Source organism: Lissotriton vulgaris, chromosome 11 (assembly GCF_964263255.1).
Source record: "Lissotriton vulgaris chromosome 11, aLisVul1.2, whole genome shotgun sequence".
NCBI classification, from domain to species: domain Eukaryota; kingdom Metazoa; phylum Chordata; class Amphibia; order Caudata; family Salamandridae; genus Lissotriton; species Lissotriton vulgaris.
The window spans coordinates 166,880,181-166,903,852 of NC_141699.1; the positions used below are offsets into that span (position 1 = coordinate 166,880,181).

Sequence of the window (23,672 nt, forward strand, 5' to 3'; positions counted from 1 at the left end):
AAGCACCATGATCTGCATGCTTTGCTCCATTTTCAATGGCTTAGCTCTTAAGACGCCATAGTTATTGCACAAATAAATAGTGAACTCTATGCTATCAGATTATATTGGGTGTGATAATTATCACTAATCTTATGGTGCAAGAGCCAAGTATTCTCGTCTGGACATCTAAAGCAAGCTTCTCCAATAAGTAGCCCTCAAGCTACTGGTAGCTTTCCAGCCACCTGTAAGGAGCTCTCCAGTGTGCAACAACTATGAAAATCGTGTCTGTTGGAGAAAAATGGTTGCATTTGCAAAATCCATTCAAAGCTGATAATTGAGTAATGAATCGTGTGGCATTGTGCAGACTTATTAACTATATGTATACCCTTTTGCAGCTTGCAGCTGTGGTATTTTCTATTATCTACATAGAAACATTCCAAACTGACAAAGCCTTTTAGGTCTCGTAGCGAAAACACAGCGCGTCAGCGCTGTGTCTCGCTAGAGATCTATTGTTAGCGACTGTGATTCCCAGGAGACAGTCCCGGCCGCGCGCATCACCTTGGAGCTGATTTGAAACTGGAACGCGCGCTGTGGCCAGGCGCTGTCTCCTGGGAAGCTCAAGCACCACACACGCATGCGCATACACACACACAAACGGCTATGCACGCACGCACGCACATACATACATACAGAGACACCCCCCCTGACACATACACGCGCGCGCACACACACACAAGTGCACCGAGGCCCCCCCTCCCCCGCCGTCACCGTCGCACACATACATACATACACACACGAGCATACACGCACACACACACACACAAGTGCACCAAGCCCCCCCAGCCTTTTGGAACTTACCTGGCCAATGTCGGGGACTCTTCTCTCAGCACGCGGCGCCCAACCTCCTGCTAGCGCGGCCCCGGGGCTCCACACCGCTCACAGGAGCCGCGAGACGCATTGACTCTGCCTGCCTCCTCTTCCGGTCTGGACGTGGCCCCGCCCCGTCACAGGCGACCGTGCCTGACTTCCGGGGCGGCCGCGGCGGGATTCCGGGATGCAACCTGGGACCGGCGGAGGCGATGCCATATCCTGGTAAGTTTTTTTTATTTATTATTTTTAATTTAATTCAGTCTCCCCTCCCCCGGGGGTCATACACAATGCCAATAACTCAAACTTTAATGCTGCGAGACCTATTGCATTGTAAATGCTTGTTTACATTTCTGCTGGTACACCTGCACCAGGGGGATCACTGCTGCTAATCTTGCATATGGTGGCCACCGATGTAGTCGTGTCTGATGTGGCCACTGTTAAGAAACTCATACTATTTTCAGCTCAGGATGGGTTTCATTGAACAGAAATAAATGTTATTGCAGAAAAACGTTGGAGACCCCTGACCTTAAGTAATGTCACTGTACTTTGCTAATCGTATGCATTTTTTGTAGAGGTTCTTTGATGGGATTGATGGAGGGTGCATACCTTGCTCTACTCGTCGTCACTGACCCCTGACTCCGATTTCCTGAACCCCCTAACATTTGCCAGTGACCCTCAGCTGTACCTCAGGGTGACTCCCCGCGCCACTCCACTAAATACTCCGGTATGACTGGAACCCTTCACCTCCTCATGACCCGATAGTGCCATTCAGCAGCACCCCATCTGATCCAACAATGACCTACTGCAGAAGCCCAACTGGCCTCTGAGGGTCACCCCAGCACCATTTCCACCTGAACCCGACAATCCCCCCCCAGCAGCACCCCTTCTGACTTGCCTGTGACCTCTCAGCAGTACATGACCTCTAACAGCACCGCCAGCCACACCCCGTCTTGCCCATCACTCCCTCAGCTCCAGGCCTCACTGAGAACCCCCTGACGGACGTGTTCGGGTCCGCGCCACTCGGCCAGTCCGTAGCTCTCAGATTCCATTCCATTGAATTATCACTTCGTGCCAGAGAAGTCGTGGCCGGGCTGTATGCAAATCCGCTGAGGCTGAGATCCGGCCGCAGGCAGTTCATCACTCTGAACACAGCAGCCTGCTCCTCTCTCCGAATGATCTCGCCGACTTCATCCCACCCCGAAATCTGACACCTCCCTTCCCCTCACCCCGAGAGCCGTCAGCCTCTCTCCCCTTTCACCCTCATTCAAATCTGACAGGATACTGCCCAACTCACACAGAGATCTGACGTAGGGTTGCCCCTCCCCCCCAACCGATACTGAAAAATTAGTCTGCTGCACACACCCCCTCACCCTAAAACCTAACCGCGGGCAACCCTAACTCTGATACCTGACCACGTGTCTTTGTCAGGAAAACGGACAGCCTACTGCCCTACCTCACCCATAGAACTGAGAACCCCGAGCCTCCCACCTTACCCCGAAAACCTGCTGCCTCACACCTTCCCGGGTAGCGGACAGCCTGCTGACCACCATTCAACCCGAGAACATACAGCCTGCTACCTCACCATGGGAACTGAGTCTGCTGCCTCATACCCCACCCTAAGGACTGACAGCTTTCCGACTCACACAGGCTGCTGCCTCACACCTCACGCTGAGGACAGACAGCCTGCTACCTCACCCCTGACCCTGTGAACTGACAATCTGCCACCGCACCCTGAGGACTGACCGCCTTCTGCCTCATGATGCTGCGGGTCTGCTGCGTTTCACAATGCTGCGGGTCTGCTGCGTTTCACGATGCAGCATTGTGAAACGCAGCAGACTCGCAGCATCGTGAACAGCAGACTCGCAGCGAGTCTGCGGTGTTTCACGATGCTGCGTGTGGCCTACGTTTCAGCGTGCTGCGCGTCTGCTGTGTTTTATGGTGCTGCAGGTCGTCTGTGTTTCAACGTGCTGCTGCTGCAAGTCTGTGTTTCAGGGTGCTGCGGGTTTGCTGTGTTTCAGGGTACTGCAGGTAAGCTGTTTTTCTGCGTGCTGTGGGGCAGCTGTGTTTCAGGGTGCTGTAGGTCTGCTGTGCTTCATGGTGCTGCGGGTCTGCTCTGTTTCTGGGTGTTGGGGGTCTGCTCTGTTTGTGTGTGCTGCGGTCAGCTGTTTTTCAACGTGCTGCAGGTCAGCTGTGTTTCAGCGTGCTGCGGGTCAGCTGTGTTTCAGCGTGCTGCGGGTCCGCTGTGTTTCAGCGTGCTGCAGGTCAGCTGTGTTTCAGCATGCTGCAGGTCAGCTGTGTTTCAGCGTGCTGCAGGTCAGCTGTGTTTCAGCGTGCTGCGGGTCAGCTGTGTTTCAGCGTGCTGCGGGTCAGCTGTGTTTCAGCGTGCTGAGTCAGCTGTGTTTCAATGTGCTGCGGGTCAGTTGTGTTTCAGCATGCTGCGGGTCAGCTGTGTTTCAGCATGCTGCGGGTCAGCTGTGTTTCAGCGTGCTGCGGGTCAGCTGTGTTTCAGCGTGCTGCGGGTCAGCTGTGTTTCAGCGTGCTGCGGGTCAGCTGTGTTCTAGAGTGCTGCAGGTCAGCTGTGTTCCAGAGTGCTGCAGGTCAGCTGTGTTCCAGAGTGCTGCAGGGCTGCGGGTCAGATGTGTTCCAGAGTGCTGCAGGGCTTCGGGTCAGATGTGTTCCAGGGTGCTGCCTGTCTGCTGTGTTTCTAGGGTGCTGCTGTGTTTCTAGGGTGCTGCCTGTCTGCTGTGTTTGTGTGATGCGATTCCATGGTGCTGCAGGTCAGCTGTGTTCCAGTATGCTGCAGGTCTGTTGTGTTTCTAGGGTGCTGCCTGTCTGCTGTGTTTCTAGGGTGCTGTCTGCTGTGTTTGTGTGATGCGATTCCATGGTGCTGCAGGTCTGTTGTGTTTCAGGGTGCTGCCTTTCTGCTGTGCTTCATGGGACTGCGGTGTTTGTGTGATGCGATTCCATGGTGCTGCAGGTCTGTTGTGTTTCTAGGGTGCTGCCTGTCTGCTGTGTTTCTAGGGTGCTGCCTGTCTGCTGTGTTTCTAGGGTGCTGCCTGTCTGCTGTGTTTGTGTGATGCGATTCCATGGTGCTGCAGGTCTGTTGTGTTTCAGAGTGCTGCCTTTCTGCTGTGCTTCATGGGGCTGCGGTGTTTGTGTGCTGCGGGTCTGCTGTGTTTTTGTGTGCTGCGGGTCAGCTGTGTTTTTATGTGCTGCGGGTCAGCTGTGTTTCTGGTTTTTATAGCATGGACGCTGGCATTTGCAATGCAATCGGTCTCACATTTGCGAGAGTTTAAGCTATTGGCATTGTAAATGACAATGCCTTTTATTTATCTGTTTAAAAACAACACATAAATAAAAGGCATTGACATTTACAATGCCAGTAGCTCAAACTCTCGTAAATGCGAGACCTATTGCATTGCAAATGCTTGTTTAAGAATTGGCTGTTCTTGAAGGTTGTTTTTTCCCCTCCTTTGGGAATAATAAGGCCAAAAGACTGGAGTTATCACGTACTCCCTGTAACGTTTATGCGAAAATCTACCACTGCACCTTTTTCCAACTGAAGTCCTTTATTTTGGACCCTAAAATGCCGACCTTTCATCAGAAATGAAATGGCTAGTTAGGCAAACTTGCAGTTTTCCCCAAAAATCTCTGATTGGGATTATGAATGAGCAAAAGTATTTTTCCATTGAACTGTGCTCCCGGCTCCTGTATTTTGGTTTATTGCAGAGCACTTGAGTCCTAGTGAGTGGGTGTGGAGGTAATTTAAGGGAATCGTCGAGATGAAGAACAAAGGAAACAAGAGTCCTAGAGGATAAGAGGAAACCAGCATTTACAATGCAATGGTCTCGGCATTATTAAAGGTAGAGCTATTGGCATTGCCCATGACTTTTTTTTTTAAAATCATAAATAAATGGCATTGTCACTTACAATGCCAATAGCTTAATCGCTCTCAAATGCATGATCTATTGTATTTACACCCACCCACACACACACACACAGAGCCACCCACACACATACAGAGCCACCCACACACACATACAGAGCCACCCACACACACACACACACACACACAGAGACACAGACCGAGCCACACACAGAGCCACACACACAGAGCCCCCCTCACACACAGAGTCCCACACACACAGAGCCCCCTGCCCCCCCACACACAGTCTCCCACACACACACAGTCTCCCACACACACACAGAGCCCCACACACACACAGAGCCCCCCCCACACACACACACACACACAGAGCCCCACACACACAGAGCCCCACACACACAGAGCCCCCCCCCACACACAGAGCCCCCCACACACACACAGAGCCCCCCACACACACAGAGCCCCCCACACACAGAGCCCCCCACACACAGAGCCCCCCCCACACACAGAGCCCCCCACACACACAGAGCCCCCCACACACACAGCCCCCCCACACACACGCACACAGTCTCCCACACACACACAGTGTCCCCCCCACACGCAAACACAGCCCCACACACACAGCCCCACACACACACGCACAGTCTCCCACACACACACACAGTCCCCCCCACACAGAGCCCCACACGCACACAGAGCCCCACACAGACAGCCCCCCACACACACAGAGCCCCACACACACACACACACGGAGCCCCCCCCCCACACACACACACACACACAGCCCCCCACACCGACACCCTGCTCTCCGGCCTGCAACATGACTGCAACTTGGACCACCTGTGTCTCCAGGAGGGTCCTGCGAACCGGACCCTTTGAAGTCTTACCCGAAACTAAACCACTCCGCACCAGGCTGCCTCACCCCTCGTGGCCACCCACCTTGGGACATCTGAAATATGAATGATAGGAAAACATGCTTCTGGTTGTTAGTATAACTAACTGGAAGGGGGTCTAGTGTGGTTAATGCATATGCTGCAGAGATCAGACGTGTGAACTTCAGCGAAGAGAAGGTGTTACTCACCTGACTAGACCGCCTGTTCAGAAGTGCCTGGGGACTGTGTGTGCCAGACTGAGCGCTTGTCTCGAGAGCGTCTTAATTAGCAAGTTTTTTGCCAGGCTGCTAGCTGGGGCCACTGGGGTGTTGCAGCTGCAGTCAGGCTCGTAGACACTGGCTGTATGCAGCGGATGGTCAAGTCTTCACTCAATTGTGTGTGACACAAACAGTGCTGTCTGCTTGGCTCAGAGAGGAAAGTGAAACATCTCTAATCCCCCACATGGCCGCATATGCTCCGATCCATGTAAATTGTTGTTGATGTTAGAGTCCACTAATTAATCTGACCAGTGCAATCTGGGGGGAGGGGCTGGGGTGGAGAGAGCCAAGTGATTGTGTTGCTCTCTCAAGTGCTTCTAAACATCGTGCTCTCTGCCTGCTTCTGATCTGATCAGGGAGTCAGTGGCCACTCTAGGGCCAGTCTGTCACTGTGCTGCGTCACTTATCTAGGGGTCAGTGGCATACTGTGAGAAAAACAATTAAGGACCACTTCAACAAAGGCTTAAACCGTAATGATCTGCAGCTATGCCCAGAAAGCAACAGAAGGTGCCGGATGACATGAGGCTGAGTACTGAGCTGCGTGCTGGTGGTGGTTACATGTACACCCTTTCGATCAGGAATGAGAATCCCCACCCACTGCCGTATCCTCACGTTTTTCTTCAGAGTGAGAGGCCGACAGAGTAAAGATTTATTTTATGCAGTAGAAACAATGTATCAATATACAAGAGTCTTGGTCACCATAGCAATCAGAGCCAAGGCCGGCTGCTAGCCTCGGCAGGTTAAGAAACTTAAAACAGGAAGGTCAACGTTAAGGATAGGAAGTTTGGTTCCTTAGAGGATAATACATGCAGTCATGACTGCAGGGGAAAGTTCAAGTACTGTAATGCTCTGCCTTTATATCTGCCTAAATATGCAATGCATAAGCTACAGTTGGTCCAAAATTCAGGCCCCTTCCTGATTCTAGGTCTCCAAAAGCATAATCCTTTTACTCCAGATTTGTCAGCAGAACATTGGTTGTCTGCCAAAGAACGAAGGGTGAAAACAGCAGTTAAACACCCTGGTTGTGCTTCGGCTATGGCGTCGCTAAAATGGCGGCCGCGCGCTGAGGCGAAGATTACCCCTGGCTGGTCCGGCGGGAGCTCTGCGATATGCTCCTGAGCGATTATACCGGGAATCAGCACCTAGCCCCCAGTGGTGCACTACAGAGGAAGCAGTCCAGGAGGGGAGAACTGAAAGGACGGGATTGACAGTATATCCGAGAGCTGGGCTACGCTTCCAAGATGGCGGCTCTCTGAGGTGACTGAGAGACTGGGAGCCGATAGCAGTGAAGGAGAGGCCGAGACGGAACGGCAGGGAGGAGTTGCTTACGGGAGAAAAGGCTAGCCGCTGAGACGCGCGCCATGAGCCCAGAACCAGAACACTCGGTGAGAAGACAGCGGCGATCGCTGTGAAGTAATACTGAAACCTGGAGTACCTGAGTAACTGACCGACTGAGAGGTGCTCCGAGGTGTGAAAGCACGCCGGGCCTGGCTGCGAGATCAAGAGGAAGAACTGGGGAAGCGAGGAACCTGCCGGAGCCTCCCTGTGCTGTGACGCCCACCTGAGATGACTGCTGGGTGCCGTGGAGCAGGGGTCTGACGCTGGTGGAGCTGGGCTGCAGTGCGGAGGTCGCTGGGCATTGCAGGGACTGCTGGCTGGTGAAACGTGTGCCTTGTGCATTGATCAGCCGTATTGCAGGGTGAGGTGGCAACTGGATCGAGCCTGCATGGTGCAGACAGGGGAGTGGGGTCGCTGCAGACACAGGCTGGATGACGGGTGGTAGATGAAAAACGAGAGAGCATTGGGCAAGAAAAACGAGACAACAGAGGGCAAGAAAAACGAGACAACAGAGGGCAAGAAAAACGAGACAACAGAGGGCAAGAAAACCGAGACGAGAGAATAGAGGACAAAAAAACAGAGAAAAGAGGGCAGAAATTACTTCGAGAGGAGCGCTCCACACAACCTCGTTTCTCCAAGGCGAGGCAGGAATGCCTCGGAGAAACCAGCGTCTTTTTTTTTTTTTAGTCGGGCGTGGTTTTCGTTCTCTCTTCCCATTGGCTGGAAGGTAAAATTCCAGCCAATGGGAAGAGGAGAGAAAGTAAACAAGAAAGAAGCTTAAAAAACCGCCCCCGAATCCGAAAAAGACGGGGCTTGAACAGAGTGAAACCCCTCTACTTCAATGGCTGGCCAGCATTTACTAGGCCAGCCAATGGAGAAGAGGGGCGGGTTCCAAGCCCCCTCTAAGAAACATAAAATCTTCGGCTCCGTCCACTGCGACGGTCCTCGACCTAAAAAAACACGAGAACTCCGGGCCAGCACTTGTTCCCAGTGCATGGACGGAAATGGCCTCTTTGATGTGGCATTGCCGAGATTCAAGCAGGGCTATATTAGTGGCGGTAAAGGTAGACAGTGGCAGTAACTCCCGACCCCGCTTGGCGCCAGGTAAACATTTGCAGAGCAGAAGACTCTGCTGGCTTTGTTCTCTCCTGAATAGCTCTATGTCTTGATAATTTTAAAAATTGACTACGAATTTTTAAACTCCACTTGTGTGTCACCTATGTGTTAGAATTGAATAAATAATTTTAAAACCCGTATTCACTGCGCACTTACGATCTTTTTTTCGGAGCTGCCAGGGGTATTAAGGCTCGTTTTAGAAGTCTCTGCTCAGTGTTGCGGCCTGCCCGCCCCGGTCTGACTCGGTATCCAATACCGTTGAGCGGAGGGCGGGACAGGTAAGAGCCAGAGAGACACGCCCAGGCACTTCCTGAGAGCTCGAGTCGAGCGGTTAGCTCTCTAGCCTTTTAGCACACAGGGTTATTTAGGCTGCGAGGAGGCGAGGCTGATTGCCACTGTCTACCTTTACCGCAGTGTCTCCCAACCCCGCTTGGCGCCAGGTAAACATTTGCAGAGCAGAAGACTGCTGGCTTTGTTCTCTCCTGAATAGCTCTATGTCTTGATAATTTTAAAAATTGACTACGAATTTTTAAACTCCACTTGTGTGTCACCTATGTGTTAGAATTGATTAAATAATTTTAAAACATGTATTCACTGCGCACTTACGATCTTTTTCGGAGCTGCCAGGGGTATTAAGGCTCGTTTTAGAAGTCTCTGCTCAGTGTTGCAGCCTGCCCGCCCCGGTCCGACTCGGTATCCAATACCGTTGAGCGGAGGGCGGGACAGGTAAGAGCCAGAGAGACACGCCCAGGCACTTCCTGAGAGCTCGAGTCGAGCGGTTAGCGCTCTAGCCTTTTAGCACACAGGGCTATTTAGCCACTCGTCGGCTCTAGCGCGCAGCGGTTGCACGTAAGGGTGGCGCCTAAGACGAGCCAAAGACCAGCCCGTCTGCGCCCGTCCGCGTCAGGACGGGACCAGGGGCCATGGGGGATACCAGGTATAAGGTGCACAAACCTCTCTCCCCCAGGATAACCTACTCTACTCAGACGCTTCGGGATTTACATGTAAGTCCAATACAAGCTTGTGGCAAATATAAAAATAACTCGTGGAGGGCCCTTTTGCTTGTATTCATTGCAGAGCCCAGTTTTCCACTCAACGCCAGGTAGCCGGTGCTGAGAGAAACACTACTGCATCTACTCCCCTCCCTAGAGTTAGGGAAAAAAATACAAACACCCTTAGTCCTATTGTAAGGAAAAATATTCTCTGTAACATAAGATCATTACCCAAACATACATCTGAAGTCTGGGACCTTATTTCCTCCACCGAGCCAGATTTGTGCTTCTTCACTGAAACCTGGCTCAAACCCCATTCGACCCCTGCTATCGCATTGGCAATTCATATTGGCTATAAAATAATTCGACTAGACCGCCTCACGAAAATTGGAGGGGGGATTGCGATCATTCATAAACAGGAAACTTTATGTACCATAGTAGCAGAACTAAGCACGCCTGACATTGAACTACTTATTTTCAAAATTGCCCTCTCCCTAAACAGACCAGAATGGGTGCTTTAGTGTATCGTCCACCTGGACCCAGCACCAACTTCTCAAATATTTTACTTGAGAATCTTGCACCCTATGTCTGTAATGACAGAGATTTTCTACTAGTTGGAGATTTTAACATACACAGCGAACTGAAAGAATGTAAAGACGCACAATCTATTCTTAATGATCTCTCACTACTAGGGCTAACACAACGAAACGTGGGCCCAACACATCAGGCTGGACATACCCTAGACCTAATATTAGCTAATTTCCCTACAGTCACCTGCTCCCCTCCTATTCAAGTCAGCTGGACTGACCACTTTATCATTGAGTTTTACAGCCTTTGCCCAAAATCGACTCCTCATGGGCCGATTTCTCTTCCTAGCGAACGGCGACAATGGCATAAAGTCAATGAAACTACATTTTCTAACAAATTCATTGAACCCTCTTTTACCACATCGGAGAATATAGATAATGCTCTTAATAAATTTGAAAGAGCCTCAAAGACTGTCATAGACACTATAGCCCCAATAAAAAAATTCAGACCTCGGCTAGCTAATAAACAGGAAATATGGTTCTCTGACAACCTTAGGACATTAAAACAAACAGCTAGGAAGCTAGAGAAAAAATGGAGAACATCTCACCTAGCAACCGACAGAAGCATCTATTGGGAATCATTAACCATCTATCACAAAGCTATCCGTACTGCAAGGAAAACCCACATAACATCTCTTATCACAGCTGCAGACAATTCCCCTAGGGTTCTGTACCAAATAGTACAATCTTTTGTTAAACCGACAGCAAGTGAAAGTCCTGACACCTCATTACAAAAGCTTTGTGATGAGATATCCCAATTCTCCTCAAGTAAAATAGACGTGATCTACAAGAAAATAATTATCTCTAATAACACCATGACCAGTGATGCAGGTCTTGCTTCATACGAAACAGAATGCAATCAAAACTCTCATACTCTAGATATCTTTCCCCCTATTACCCCAAAGGAGTTGTCAGCACTCACCATGCAAATTAAGTGGCAGCCCTGATGATACAATTCCAGCTAGACTTATGCCCTCCTTGTTGGAGGCCCTATGTCCTACGATGGAATAACTTATCAATCTGTCACTTAGTACAGGCTCCGTCCCAAGGCAATGGAAACAGGCGCTAGTCAGGCCTATCAGGAAAAATACTGCCCTCCATGGACCGAATTAGCAAACCTCAGACCCATCTCCCTGCTTCCGTTTTTGGGTAAGCTTACAGAAAAATATGTAAATCAACATCTTTCCAACTATGTTGAAATTACTGGTGGCCTAGACTATTCCCAATCTGGTTTTAGGCCGAAACACAGCACAGAGTCTACCCTTCTGTCTGTTACCGATGACTTACACATGTTTCAGGACAAAGGGTACTCTGTGATCCTAGTGTTACTAGATCTGTCGGCAGCGTTCGACACCGTGTCACATAACCTCCTTATTGACCGGTTGTCGAACGTAGGAGTAAAGAACAAAGCCCTTGACTGGCTATGGAGTTTTCTAACCGATCGCACCCAGACTGTCACCATGGGTGCATATCGATCAGCGGAGGTAGAGATTTCTAAAGGGGTGCCACAGGGCTCTTGTCTGAGCCCAACACTCTTTAACATCTATGTGGCACCCCTGGCAAGAGTGATGCGAAAATTTGGCTTCATCCCCGTGTCATACGCGGATGACACGCAGCTCCTCTTCCCCTTTGAAACTCTCACCACTGAATTAAAGAACTCCTTTTCTGCAGGCATGAAGGCCGTTGCACAGTGGATGTCTACCAACTATCTACAGTGCAACGTTAGCAAGACTGAAGTTATGCTATTAGGTGAGGCCAAACTTCTGTGGACCCCGGATTGGTGGCCTTCTGATCTTGGCATGGTGTCCCAGAAACCAAACAGGTCGTGAAAAACCTGGGGATCCGCCTTGATCAGGATCTGTCACTAAAGCAACACAGCAACCTCGTTGCAGGCTCATGCTTTCATGTCATCAGCATGTTGCGAAAAATTTTCCCTTTATTGCCAGACACTTTCAGGAAGACCTTAGTGCAAGCCCTCGTTCTGAGCCGTATTGACTGCTACAATGGCCTGCTTCTATCTGTCAACGAGGGAGTGTTGGCCAAACTCCAGGTAGTCCAGAATACAGCGGCTCGACTAGTCCTGAATGCCCCTCCAAGAACAGCATCCAAACCTCTTTTAAACCAGCTTCATTGGCTCTCTATACGACAAAGAGCTAAATTTAAAATATGCTGTATCATTCATAAAAGCATAAATGGACAAGGCCCTACCTACTTGAAACATAAATTCACTTCATACATCCCCTCCAGATCACTTAGATCTAGCACAAGCCATCTACTGGTAGTACCACGTGCCAAAAAAGCCAGACACGGAGGCAAAGCGCTACCTGTAGTAGGACCCACATTGTGGAACCGACTTCCACTGACTCTTAAACTCTGTACTACGCACCTGAAATTTAGAAAACTCCTAAAAACTGTACTATTTAAAAATGAGATCTAAACCACAGTATCACCCTCTCCCCTGTGTATGCGAACTGGCCCAAGAGCGCAGAGATACTCCAGTTGGAGTAGATTCCAGCGCTATATAGACTCGCAAATAAATAAATATTTACATGACTGTGCCTTGGATCCCGAATATGAGTCAACAACTAATGCACCTTTTTTTTCCCTTTGTCGATGCAGGTTAACAAGTCTACCGAAATTACGGAAGTCATTTTTGAGGCAGATGACGAGCAGCAGTTGAATTCTTGGATATCCGAAATCAAAGAATGCATCTCTCGAGGGTAAGTATGCGACTCTGGGTGTTCAGTGGTGCATAGTTGGTTCCAAACTTCCACTTTACGTAGCCAGTAAATCCTTTAACAATTGGCCATTGAGGAGTGTTGGAGACAAAGGTTTTACCTTTTGTATACCTTAAGGGGTTTAAAGTTACCTCGGGCTGAGAAAAACGCTCTACAAAAGACCTGAATAAATACAGAATTAAATCTTGGGGACTAGTCCAGCATAGGTATGTGGTTAGTGCTCGAGCAATGACCGGTTTTCACTATAGTCATGAAATAAGTAAATTTATCTTAAATGTATATTCTAACATTTTCTGTGCCCCATGTACAACTGTCTGTCAAGGCATTTGATTAAATTCTAGCAAGGTACTGCCATGGATTAATTTTCTTGTGTAAAGCTGTTCAGGTCTGTGTACCATGGAAAAAAACAAAAAAGTGATGAGTAGGACATTTGAATTAATCTCCACCACTGCCTAGTACTTTGGACAAAGCGAAAAACAGAAATGACTTCAATATGTCCTACAGTGACACTCCATGCAAATATCAGCCATTTGCAAATCAACCCTTGCCCATGCTCCAGTCTGAACAGTCCAGGGCGTAGCTTGGTTAGTAAGATTGGTGAGCTTCAGAAAAACATTTGCGCTTGCACATGTGGGTAATTGTCACGCAGCGAAGCAGCCAAAATTGCTGCGCTGCGCGAGGAGGAGAGAGCAGTAGAGCGCCATATTTACAGAGTTCCAGCACTCTCCTCCCCTCTTCCAAGTGCCGGTGCACTATCCGACAACTGAGCAACACGCACACACCTTTGCACCATAGTGCAAGGGGGTCTGTGTGAGTCAAGCGTACGTTTTGTACTGGAAGTTTACCCTTGCAGTACAAAATAAAATGCTTAGTCTAACTTTCAAACTTTTCCTACTATGTCGTGTGCTGTACAGTGCAGCACATATGCAAAGTCGAACAAAAAGGAGAAATAAAAGCATTTCTTCCCAATTATGCCTATTTGAAATGGGCGTTATTTTTGATGAAAAATTCAGCTTTTTTTAATGACGTAAGCTTTTGCGTCAAAAACATTGGGTTGTTGCATTGGAACTTCCATGCACCACCCACGGAATACCCGCTTGGCGCCAAGTAATGCAAAGCAGCTCTATGCACTGCTTTGCATTGCTTTCAAGTGAATTTCCAGTGCAAGTTTTGCACTGGAAAGTAAATTGGGGGGGGGAAAGATAGTATTTTTTGTTTTTTATGCAAACACAGCACAACTCTTCGTAAATATACCCCATAATGTTAAAATACATTGTAGGACAGGCAGGGGGCACCAGAGAGGTTTAAAGGGCAGTGGGTAGGGAGAGGAATGCAGATTGGTTGGGGTTGCCCGCCTCTGCGAGAGATATTGTACATATAAGACTTGTAAAGGGGACTGTAAGGCCCGCCCCTCCTTTCCATTGGGTAACGTCAGCATTTATGGTAAACGCTGGCTTACCATTGGAAAGGAGGGTGTTTGGTTGCCGCCCTGCCCGTTTTTTGGACGGCCTCTCCGGACACCATTGCTTGCTTTGCGGCTGTCATGAAGACTTTTCTTATCTGCTTGTTTATTTAACAAGTAGATAAGAGAAGTCTTCACAACAGCTGTGAAGCAGGCATGGAGCACACAAGCACACAGGGTGACTGGGAGGACAGGGAGATGATTATTATCAGCCCGGGTGTTTCATTACTTCATTGGAAATCAACACCATTTACCATACTTGCGCCGATTAGCCAGTGACCGCCCCTGCCCTGCTTTGCATAAATGCATATCAATGCCGTCTCCGTTTCAAGGGTGCTTATTTTTTCATTGCACTGACAGCATATGGCTGGTCAGATAAGGGCCCTCAGTGGAAGTGACGTGAGCATGTGCCTTTGGGCCCCAGAGCTACGGGGGCCGGGAGGGGACGTACTCTTAAAGCACCACACAGAATGGATCTAGGTCTGTGCTATTGATTAGAGGTACCACATGACTCCAGGCCATCACTCACTAGAGCAGTGCATTCTGGGACTGGTAGTCATCATTGGAAATCAACATCATTTATCATGCCAATGACCGCCCCTGCCCTGCTTTGCATAAATGCATATTAATGCCATCTCCGTTTGAAGTGTTAATTGTGCTTACTTTTTTCATTGCACTGAAAGCATGTGATTCTCCACCCCTCCCCCTCCCTGCTGAGGTTCAGGAACAAACCCAAGACGCTCACCACAAGATACAACCCCTCGGATAACGCGGCCTTGAGACAGAAAGAGTTGATTTTAAACTGAGTCCAGTTGAGGGGAGACCTTCAGGAAGGTGATGGGGTGATGCGGGGAGGGGGTGCAGTGTCATCTGCTGTCTTTGAGCTCCGGAGCCAGCCTCGAGCCCTGGCACCGGCTGAGTATCCTGTGATTCTGGGCAAAGCACATGCCTTTGGGCCCCAGAGCTACGGGGGCCGAGAGGGGACGAACTCTTTAAGCACCACACAGAATGGATCTAGGTCTGTGCTATTGATTAGAGGTACCACATGATTCCAAATCTTATTTCGTGTCCCAGGCCATCACTCGCCTGAGCAGTACATTCTGGGACTTGTAGTCACAGCTTGAATTAATTGATCAAACTGGGCAATCACACCTTAGAATAGTGATCTATAAAAGGAAAGCGCAGGACTGTGAAAGATGTGTCTACCCGACATGAAGTCCATTGCTAGCCATAGATACTGTGCTGTTAAGACGTTTATAAGACCAAGGCCACCCAAACACCGGTATATGTCCAGCAAAAGGCGCAGGACGCCGAGGCGACCTGCAAGAGCCTTCTAGAGGAAGGCATTGTGGACCAGGACGCCGCGACCCCAGGACACAAACGTTGTAGCTGGGAATATTTTCAGGTGTCGACTCGATAGGTGGAGATGTTTTGGAGTAAAGGGGTAGTGATACAGAGTTGTATCATTGTATCTATGAGGATTTATGCGATTTATGAGATAACAGGAGCCAACACTGGGTGGATGACAACATTGGGATATTGATGAAGCCCTGATAAAGTCCCACTAGGACAAAACGTGTTGGCAGGCCGAATGGCTTCTGTCAAATTGACGGATTCCAAGCAACTTGCAAGACTTATGAATAACTTTTAAGCATCACATCATGACTACTTGATCTATTGCTGGAGAACAGTTTAACCATCTGTTGATTTTGGAACAGATAATCCTGTATAAAAATTAAACGCTCCTTTTCATTGGTTATTTCTTAACTATATGTTCAACTATTAATGCAACATTGACTAACTCCACAGCACCAGAGAGCAACATATGCTGAGGGCTGAGCCAAAAAACCTTGTAGGAAAACTCATTCAAACTTATAACTGGGTCCAAAAGTCCACCCAAACGATTGTGCCGCTATAGACCAATACAGACTGCAGTATAAATATAAACACACTTTAAAATACGTAAGATCACCATTAGGGAAGAGGGTGGGAAAATCTGCATAAAGCTAGTATCTTCAATGATTCAAGCGTATTCTGCTCTCTATAATTACCCATATGTTAGAGAGGAAAATGATCAGTCCCTAGATCAAAGGGTTACGTACAATCAGTGGATTGACTACTTTAGTAATATGTTCTCCGACAGCGCAGTTGTGGGAGATCCTACTTATGGTCATTTTACCCACGCATCCAGTAACTTTAATATACATCACGGTCTGGAAGAAATTCAATTAGCTATGTGCATGTATCAGGTGGGAAAATCAACAGGGTCTGATAGTATGTCTGATAATTGTACAAAGAGAACTATGAGCTGTGGGCCCCATTATTGACCAATGTATTTAATGCAGTCTAAGCTGCCATCAACTTGGTAAAAAACAACCAGTGCCTCTGTTTTTAAAAAAGGAGACAGATGTGATCCTTACTGCTATCAACTGATGACATTGATTAACGGCTCTCTGAAAATTAGGAAGAGAGAATTGTTGCAGCGACTGCAGTGTTAGGCTGAGGAGTATTTTAGTATTTCTGGCTTACAGTATGGTTTAGGAAGGCTCCAGGCACCTTAGAATAATGTCTTAACCTGGAACTACTTGTGAGCAAATACAGGAAGGCCAGAAATGTTTCCTATTTCTGGCATTCGTGAACCTTAGTAGTGTATTCGACTCGGTCAGTCTCATAAAACTCTGGCAGATTATGCATAAAATGGGTGCTGACCGGCACATTATGTACCTTGTAAGTCAACTTTATCAAAATGTCACAGCCAGGGTCCGCTTTGGGCTGTAGGAGAGTGTACCAGGGATTTTAAGGTGCAGAAGGGTGTCGGACACAGGTGTGTCCTGGCCCGTTTTTATTTACCTTGTATATAAATGGCCATGAACAAGCCCTTCTGCAAACTTCTGCCCAAGATTGGTTTCCGACTGATACCCGCTCTATTATATGCAGATGCCGCGGTCCTTTAGGCCCGTACTGCTAATGGGCACCAGCGTTTGCTTGATTCATATCCTACGTACTTAAACAATCATCTACAGGTTAATCTTGGAAAGACCTTTAGGCTAGGCTATGTTATGATTCGGGGAAAGGAAACCCTGTATCGAGAAAAAAGTTGTCAAAAATACCATGATCTTTTTTTTATTACGCTAGCATAACCTCGCATAAACCTTAATTATTCTGTTGTCTATATTATGTATAGTTTCTTGAGGGGGGTTACGTGTACTCCAACCGCTTAACTTTGTCTTGCACAAGACCTGGTTGAAGCAGAAATGCCTTCTGGGTGGGTACTGTGTGCCATGGCGGGGTGCACTGCACCAGGTTCGCTGCTTGACTTACAAAGACCAGATGCACATAAAAATCTCATTAGCCTTTTGGACAGAAGTGCACACCTCACTGCCGAGTGATGGACACAACAGAACTCAGTCCCTGGGGAAGTCTACATCACATGATTTTTAGGTCTCGCCTAGCAACGTAGTGCATGCGCTCCTTGCACCTTGGCGAGACCCATTGTTGTCACTTTGTCAGTGGAAGGAGGACAGGACATGTGCGCGTGCAGAGGACAAGAGTTCTGCACGCATACGCACATCTCCTGTCTGCGCTCGCGGCGGGGGTACAGGAGATGTGTATGCGCCCGGACAGGCGTGCATGCACGCGCCCGGACAGGCGATGTGCATGGAACAAGTCATCGAAACACTGCTGTGCCCCAATTGAACATCTGGAAACGATCTCAAATAAGCAGTTGTTGGAATGTTACAATGCACTTTATCCCATATCATTTGAACAAGGAGATGCAAATAAAATTTCAGATTTCAACATACTCCAGCGTTACTTCTCAGGAAGGCATCAAATGTAAACATACTAAAAAGGCAGCATCCGCCTTTACTGCTTCTTGGTCATAGTTGCACAGACAGCAACTCAAGGGATTGTTGGTTCAAGTGACTCCTATAACAGCCTTATTTAAAAGGCTCCCCATCCATGAATGCCTCAATGAGATGAGCCAGGACAAAGCTCTTTCATTTCAACATACATTTCCCAGAAGGCAGGTTAAAGCAGAGAAAGGAAACCTGTCAGTCTCTTATGTGCGAGCCGAGATTAACATATTTGGTGAAAGGAAGAAATACATTGATTGGGGGTGGGAGATTAAGCAATTCAATTCGACAATTATTTTCAGACCATTTCAGAAAACGTATATGCCAATGAACTTCCTTCTCAGAATAACCTCCCTCCTTCACTTCACCCCGCCCCCACAACCATCAACAGCTGACATAATATCGGGTAAATAAATGGCTGGGCAAATGAAACAAAGAAAGAAATGGATGTAAGGCCCGCCCGACAAAGGATTTAGGTGTTGAATTCAATATTGAAGGACCACATTTGACAGTAACAAGTATTTGCAATGTAATGGGTCTCGCAGTTGTGAGAGTTTGAGCTGTTGGCATTGTGAAAGGCAATGCCTTTTATTTACGTGTTGGTTTTTAAAACATAAATAAAAGGCAATGTCATTTACAATGCCAATAGCTTAAACTCTCGCAAATGCAAGACCTATTGCATTGCAAATGCTTATTTCATTCTCTTTCCAAACCGAGAGACCGAGAATGCATTTTTGGTCCGTATTTACACATGTTGCTAGTTTAAAACCAGACTAGTTGGCTTGTCAATGCTGTTTTTAGCAGGTATCACTCTGACTCTAGAGAACAACACCCCTTTCGAGCACTGATGTAGTTTGATATTTTGGATAACAAGGATTAGCTGTGGGGTCCGGAAACCACACCAGTGCTGGTGTCTATTTTCTAGTATTAAATGACTATTTTTGCTACCGTTCACTCCTTCTAATAAGCTGACCTGTAACTTGCCTGTGTTAAATTTCTGTTCCAAAAATGTGTCTAGGGAGGAAAAATGGCATATGTTATTTAGCAATCAAAGAACTTTCATGTTCTTGAATCAATCAACAGAATGTTCAACCTATAACAGCTGTACAACTTAAAATGTTTGTGGAGAGGGTGTAACCTTACGACTAGAGTGGTCGACCTCGGACCTGGGGAACCGGGTTCGAGCCTCGGCAAAGACGCTCGACATCTTGTGATTCTAGGCAAATCACTTGATCTCCCCGTGCCTAACACACACAAAAACAACCATTGGCATAGACAATAGGTTTCTGTAAGTTTTTAGGCATAGAGCACATTATTCTGGGTACTTAACATTTACATTTGCACTTGTGACGTGATGGTGGTTAGAGGTCAGGGTAAGGAAGAGGGATACAAGGATGGGAGATGGCTAGCAGCGAGAATGGGAAAGAATGCTCATGATTTACTGTTTGAAGAAAATGAGGTTACAAAGTGATTGCAGGTAGCAGAGATTGTGTACGGACTGCATGAAAAGCATGTAGAGGCTCCGAATAGCACAAATTGGTATGCAGAGAGATGAGACCAGAGTTTGAATAGCGGACTTGGTTCCTATTCCATTAAAGCTGTAGTGAAGGTGTTTAGTTGTGTATGTGTGTTTTTCAAATCCAGGTACATGGTTTAGTGAGTATGAAATCAGCACACTCCAGTATGCAAAATACACAGACTGAAGCTACAGACTTTTAGCTTAGGCGGTAAAGTGATGCAAACATAAGGCAGGCCCTTGCGGAGTAGGGAGGTCGCAACCCCTCAGGGGACTCCCATTCAGCCCGAAGCCATTGAATAATTGAGATATGGGTGACTTGGGGGCCTTCATGACATCCTGCCGGCGGCGTGGGGGGGACTTCATTTCGTATAACTTTATTGGGTATGCCAAATTATGTTTTTTTAAAAATCTGTTTTTAGGACAATTGGTTTTCAAAAGAAACGAGGCGGAAACGATTTAGTTCTTTAGACCCAGCCACATGCCTGTGACATAACTGGGTCCCTATGGGCAGTTCCTGTCCAGCTACCTGACTTTGAGTTGCCCTTTCACAGGGATATCATCACTATAAGTGTTACCTCTGACGCAAATGTTCCCACAGGCACTGCATTCAGTTAACTCTTGCTTTTAACTGGTAGTAAATGGAAACTGACTACTGTCACATTAATTAATGCTTCATAATTAAACAAAAACTACTATTAATCGGAGCACTCATTTGTGCTTTTTTTGCACGTTTTTTGAGGTATATATACCATTGTTAAGTGGTGAGTCCTGGATAATGCTCGGACTTTTTTGTCACATTTAAACTACAGTTAACTAATATGCTTGTTCCGCCGTATGCATGTGCGGGCCACTTGAAGTGCATTAATAACCATAACCAAAATTTGGTAAAATGGGTTTGAGAATTTAGATCAACAATATACCAAGTAATCTAAGTCTGGATCTAGAAATGGATAAAACATTCTCACCCCCCCCCCCCCCCCCCCCCCTTCAGAAGCTGAGTAGATGACACATTCCGTGAGTTTGAAAGACAAATTGCGGAGAAGCGCCGGAACATCAACACTTACTACTGTGAATAAATATAGAGGCAAGACTATCTTTTGTCTTATAGAAATACAGGTGATGGGCAGGAAATAAGAGGCGCAAGTTCGGCAAGCACTTGTATAATTACTCGTCTCTCAGCATATCATGACAGGTTATAGGCGTTATCCTACACCTAAATACCGCTCATTAGATCGACCTGGTAAAGATAAAGGGCGCGGCCAGTACTGCAGGTAGACTACAGGTCAGTGCAAGGTTCCCGAAGTAATTCTTTAGAAATATATGCATGTGAATGTCGGCTTGGTAGACTACTACAGGAACAAGTATGGCACAAAAGTGAAAGTGACCACGAGACAGGCAAATGTTAACAAACTCAGCCACGGTAATTAGAAATAGGTGGCCCCTGCGCGCTGCTGCTCGCTCCCGCAAGGTGGACGCCTCCACATGTACGAGTGTTAGAAAAGTGCAGACCGCTCCCAAAAGATCTTCTCCTAGAGCAGCGCATGCGCACCTCCCTAGGCTCGACCTGAAAACGAATGCGTTCATCTGTAAGGAAACTGGTGCTCATGTAAAGCGTTCCGATACCCGATATCCCGTGTCTAGTTCACTCTTTAAAAAAGAAAAAAAAATGCCTGTATTTTATTCAGAATTTGACTTCCAATTTTGGGGCGGTATTTCATCTTGTTGCCTTTTTATGTTGAGGGCTGGGTGACACAAACTGTGTTTGGACATCTGTGCAGGCTTTTTTTTAATGTTATAATGTTTGATTGCAGATCACAATACCAACAAATTAACTGCGTTCGCCCCTCCGTTAAGAATGTAGCAAAAATAAGAGTATGGAAAGAGTGAGATAAAACCGCATTGTTGCCTATTGTGTCACAGAAATGTATTCAGAGTAATGTTCGCCGTTAACTGTACAGGGTGCCACTAGCAATTGTTGACCTGCAAGTCAACTAGGCTTCTAAGGATTCAAAGTAAAAAACCATCTCACTTTGCTGCCAGCTAAGATACCAAGAAATCTGTCTGGAACTTTCCTGGTAAAAACCGGGATTTTGGTATTTTACGTCCCTCTACGACTCACAAAGAATCTGAGAAGTTATTCAGGAAAGTTACAATAGTTGTAGGTTTCCAGGAGCAGTTCAATGCACAAACTTCTACACGAGTAAATGACGTGCATCTGTGCATTTGATATGCATTTGTTTTTCATTTCTCCAAAAGGAAAATGAGGTAAAACACCACACCTTGCTTGCAGCACCCCATTTAAATGTCAGTTACAAACAAGAGTATACACCCTCCCGCCAACTACTGAAAGACACTCTTGCCTTTCACAGGAAGAGTTGTGTATGCACTGTAGAGTGTTAACACCTTGCATGCTCATGACGAGCTGAAGCACGGTGCTCCGGTGCTCATGACGAGCTCAGCTCGTCATAGGCCGTGGAACGCTCAGGTGCGGGAAGAATTCCCCTGCTGTGCTGAGCGTTCCACGGGAGCCAATGCACCTGTGACGAGCTGAGCTAGTCAGGAGCACTGTAGCTCATGACTAGCTCAGCTCGTCATGAGCATGCGGGCGCTGTGCGCGTCCCCCTCTCCCCCAACACAGCGGGGGAATTACCTCTGCAGCGAAGGGGTTAAGCAACCTGAAGAGTGTTTCTGAAGACCACCAAAATACTAATTTAGAGATGTAATCTGCAGTATACAGCAACACCCTGCAACAACCCCACCACTCCCGGGCAGTATGCATTCCTGCTCCTGCAATTACAAATGCAGAAAATCCACCTTGCTGTCAGAACTCCCATATTCCGAAGTGCCAATTACGAAATAAGAATATCACTGGTCTCAGTCCTGATAATCGGGTCTTTAAAAAGAACAAGTTGCAAATGTAAATTTCCATCCTATTTGTCACATATGTGCACAAAACCTTTGTGCACTGGGCCTAGAGATATGGTTTGGCTAGAGCTTAACCAGGGCTCTAAAGAGTGCCTGATATTCCTCATTTTTCGCTTTTCACGAAAAGTGTGTTCATGGGCAAGTGGTTTGTACAATTAAGATTCAATATAACATTATATTTAATATAGTTTTATTTAAGGTTAGTTAAAAAAGAAACATGTCCTGTAAAGTTAAAGACATCATGGTTAACACGGTCGCTCGAAGGTAGTTATAGTTGTGACCTAGTTTCCATAGAAAAAGCTTTTTTTGTTTTGCTAATAACATTGGCGCTGTTTGACGAATCTTCCCAAAATTTTAAAAACTAGTTTGCCACTCACTTCAGCACGGAAATTTTTTGGGTGATTTGTAAAGCGGGGGCAGAGAAAAAGGAGTGGGGTCTTCAAACTCGTTTTCCCCATGTAATTTCCCATAGGGATTTTCAACAAGATTACAGCCCGAACCGAGGAACGGAATTACACCAAATTTGGTGGAAAACTGGATTGTGGTCCGAAAAGAGTACTTTTTGTAATTTGGTGTAACTCCATTCAGTAGTTTTGGAAGTATTAAAGAAAAAAGATTTATGTATATCTAGGGATCTGCAGCCTCCGCTCATCCAACCGCTCTCCGGGTGAGATCTGATTGGCTGCAACTACTTCAAAGAAAAGAAAAAAATGCCAAGCATTGCTTGTTTTGTTTATGCCCCCTGGTAAGCTAGATCCCGGGGGTGGTTTTAAAATATAACTGGGGCGGGGGCACGCATGGCCCCCTCCCAACCCTATCCTCCTGGGCCTGGCTGATACAGAAGGGGAAGTGTGGCCCCCTCCTGGGTCGATTTTGACACCCCTGGACCCCATTCTCCAGAACCGGCCATGCATCAAATGGTGAGGAGGGCCATGAGGCCACTCCTCCAGAAGCCATTAATGGCCCTGGGAACACCATGGCTTTGGCTTGACTGGAACCCCAATCTAGCCCTGGCAAAGAGCTTGGCCTGCCTGTGGGGCCTGTTGCTGGAGGCTTAAATTGCAGTAAACCGGCCCTCAGTAACAAAAACAGCCCTCAGGGGTCTAAAACCGGCCCCTACCCTGGTGGCCCACCAGGTGTGCGCCCGGTGCCCGCTACGGCCAGTCTGGCCCTGCCCAGGGCTAGCTCCTGGTATGTCCCGGGGTGCTCACCCCTAGAACATAGCAGTTTCCTTGTCCACGCGGACACAGAAACAT

The 23,672-nt window shown here is 47.5% G+C and overlaps 1 protein-coding gene across 3 annotated transcripts in view; it reads left to right on the plus strand.

Moving 5' to 3' along the window:
* SH2B3 (SH2B adaptor protein 3) overlaps positions 1 to 23,672 on the plus strand; it is a 657,750-nt gene that overhangs the window by 535,478 nt on the left and 98,600 nt on the right. For all 3 annotated transcript variants that reach the window (XM_086943034.1, XM_086943032.1, XM_086943033.1), the window contains one exon: positions 12,538 to 12,638. In XM_086943034.1, coding sequence (XP_086799160.1) covers positions 12,538 to 12,638 — 101 coding nt within the window. The remainder of the gene's footprint in view (positions 1 to 12,537; positions 12,639 to 23,672) is intronic.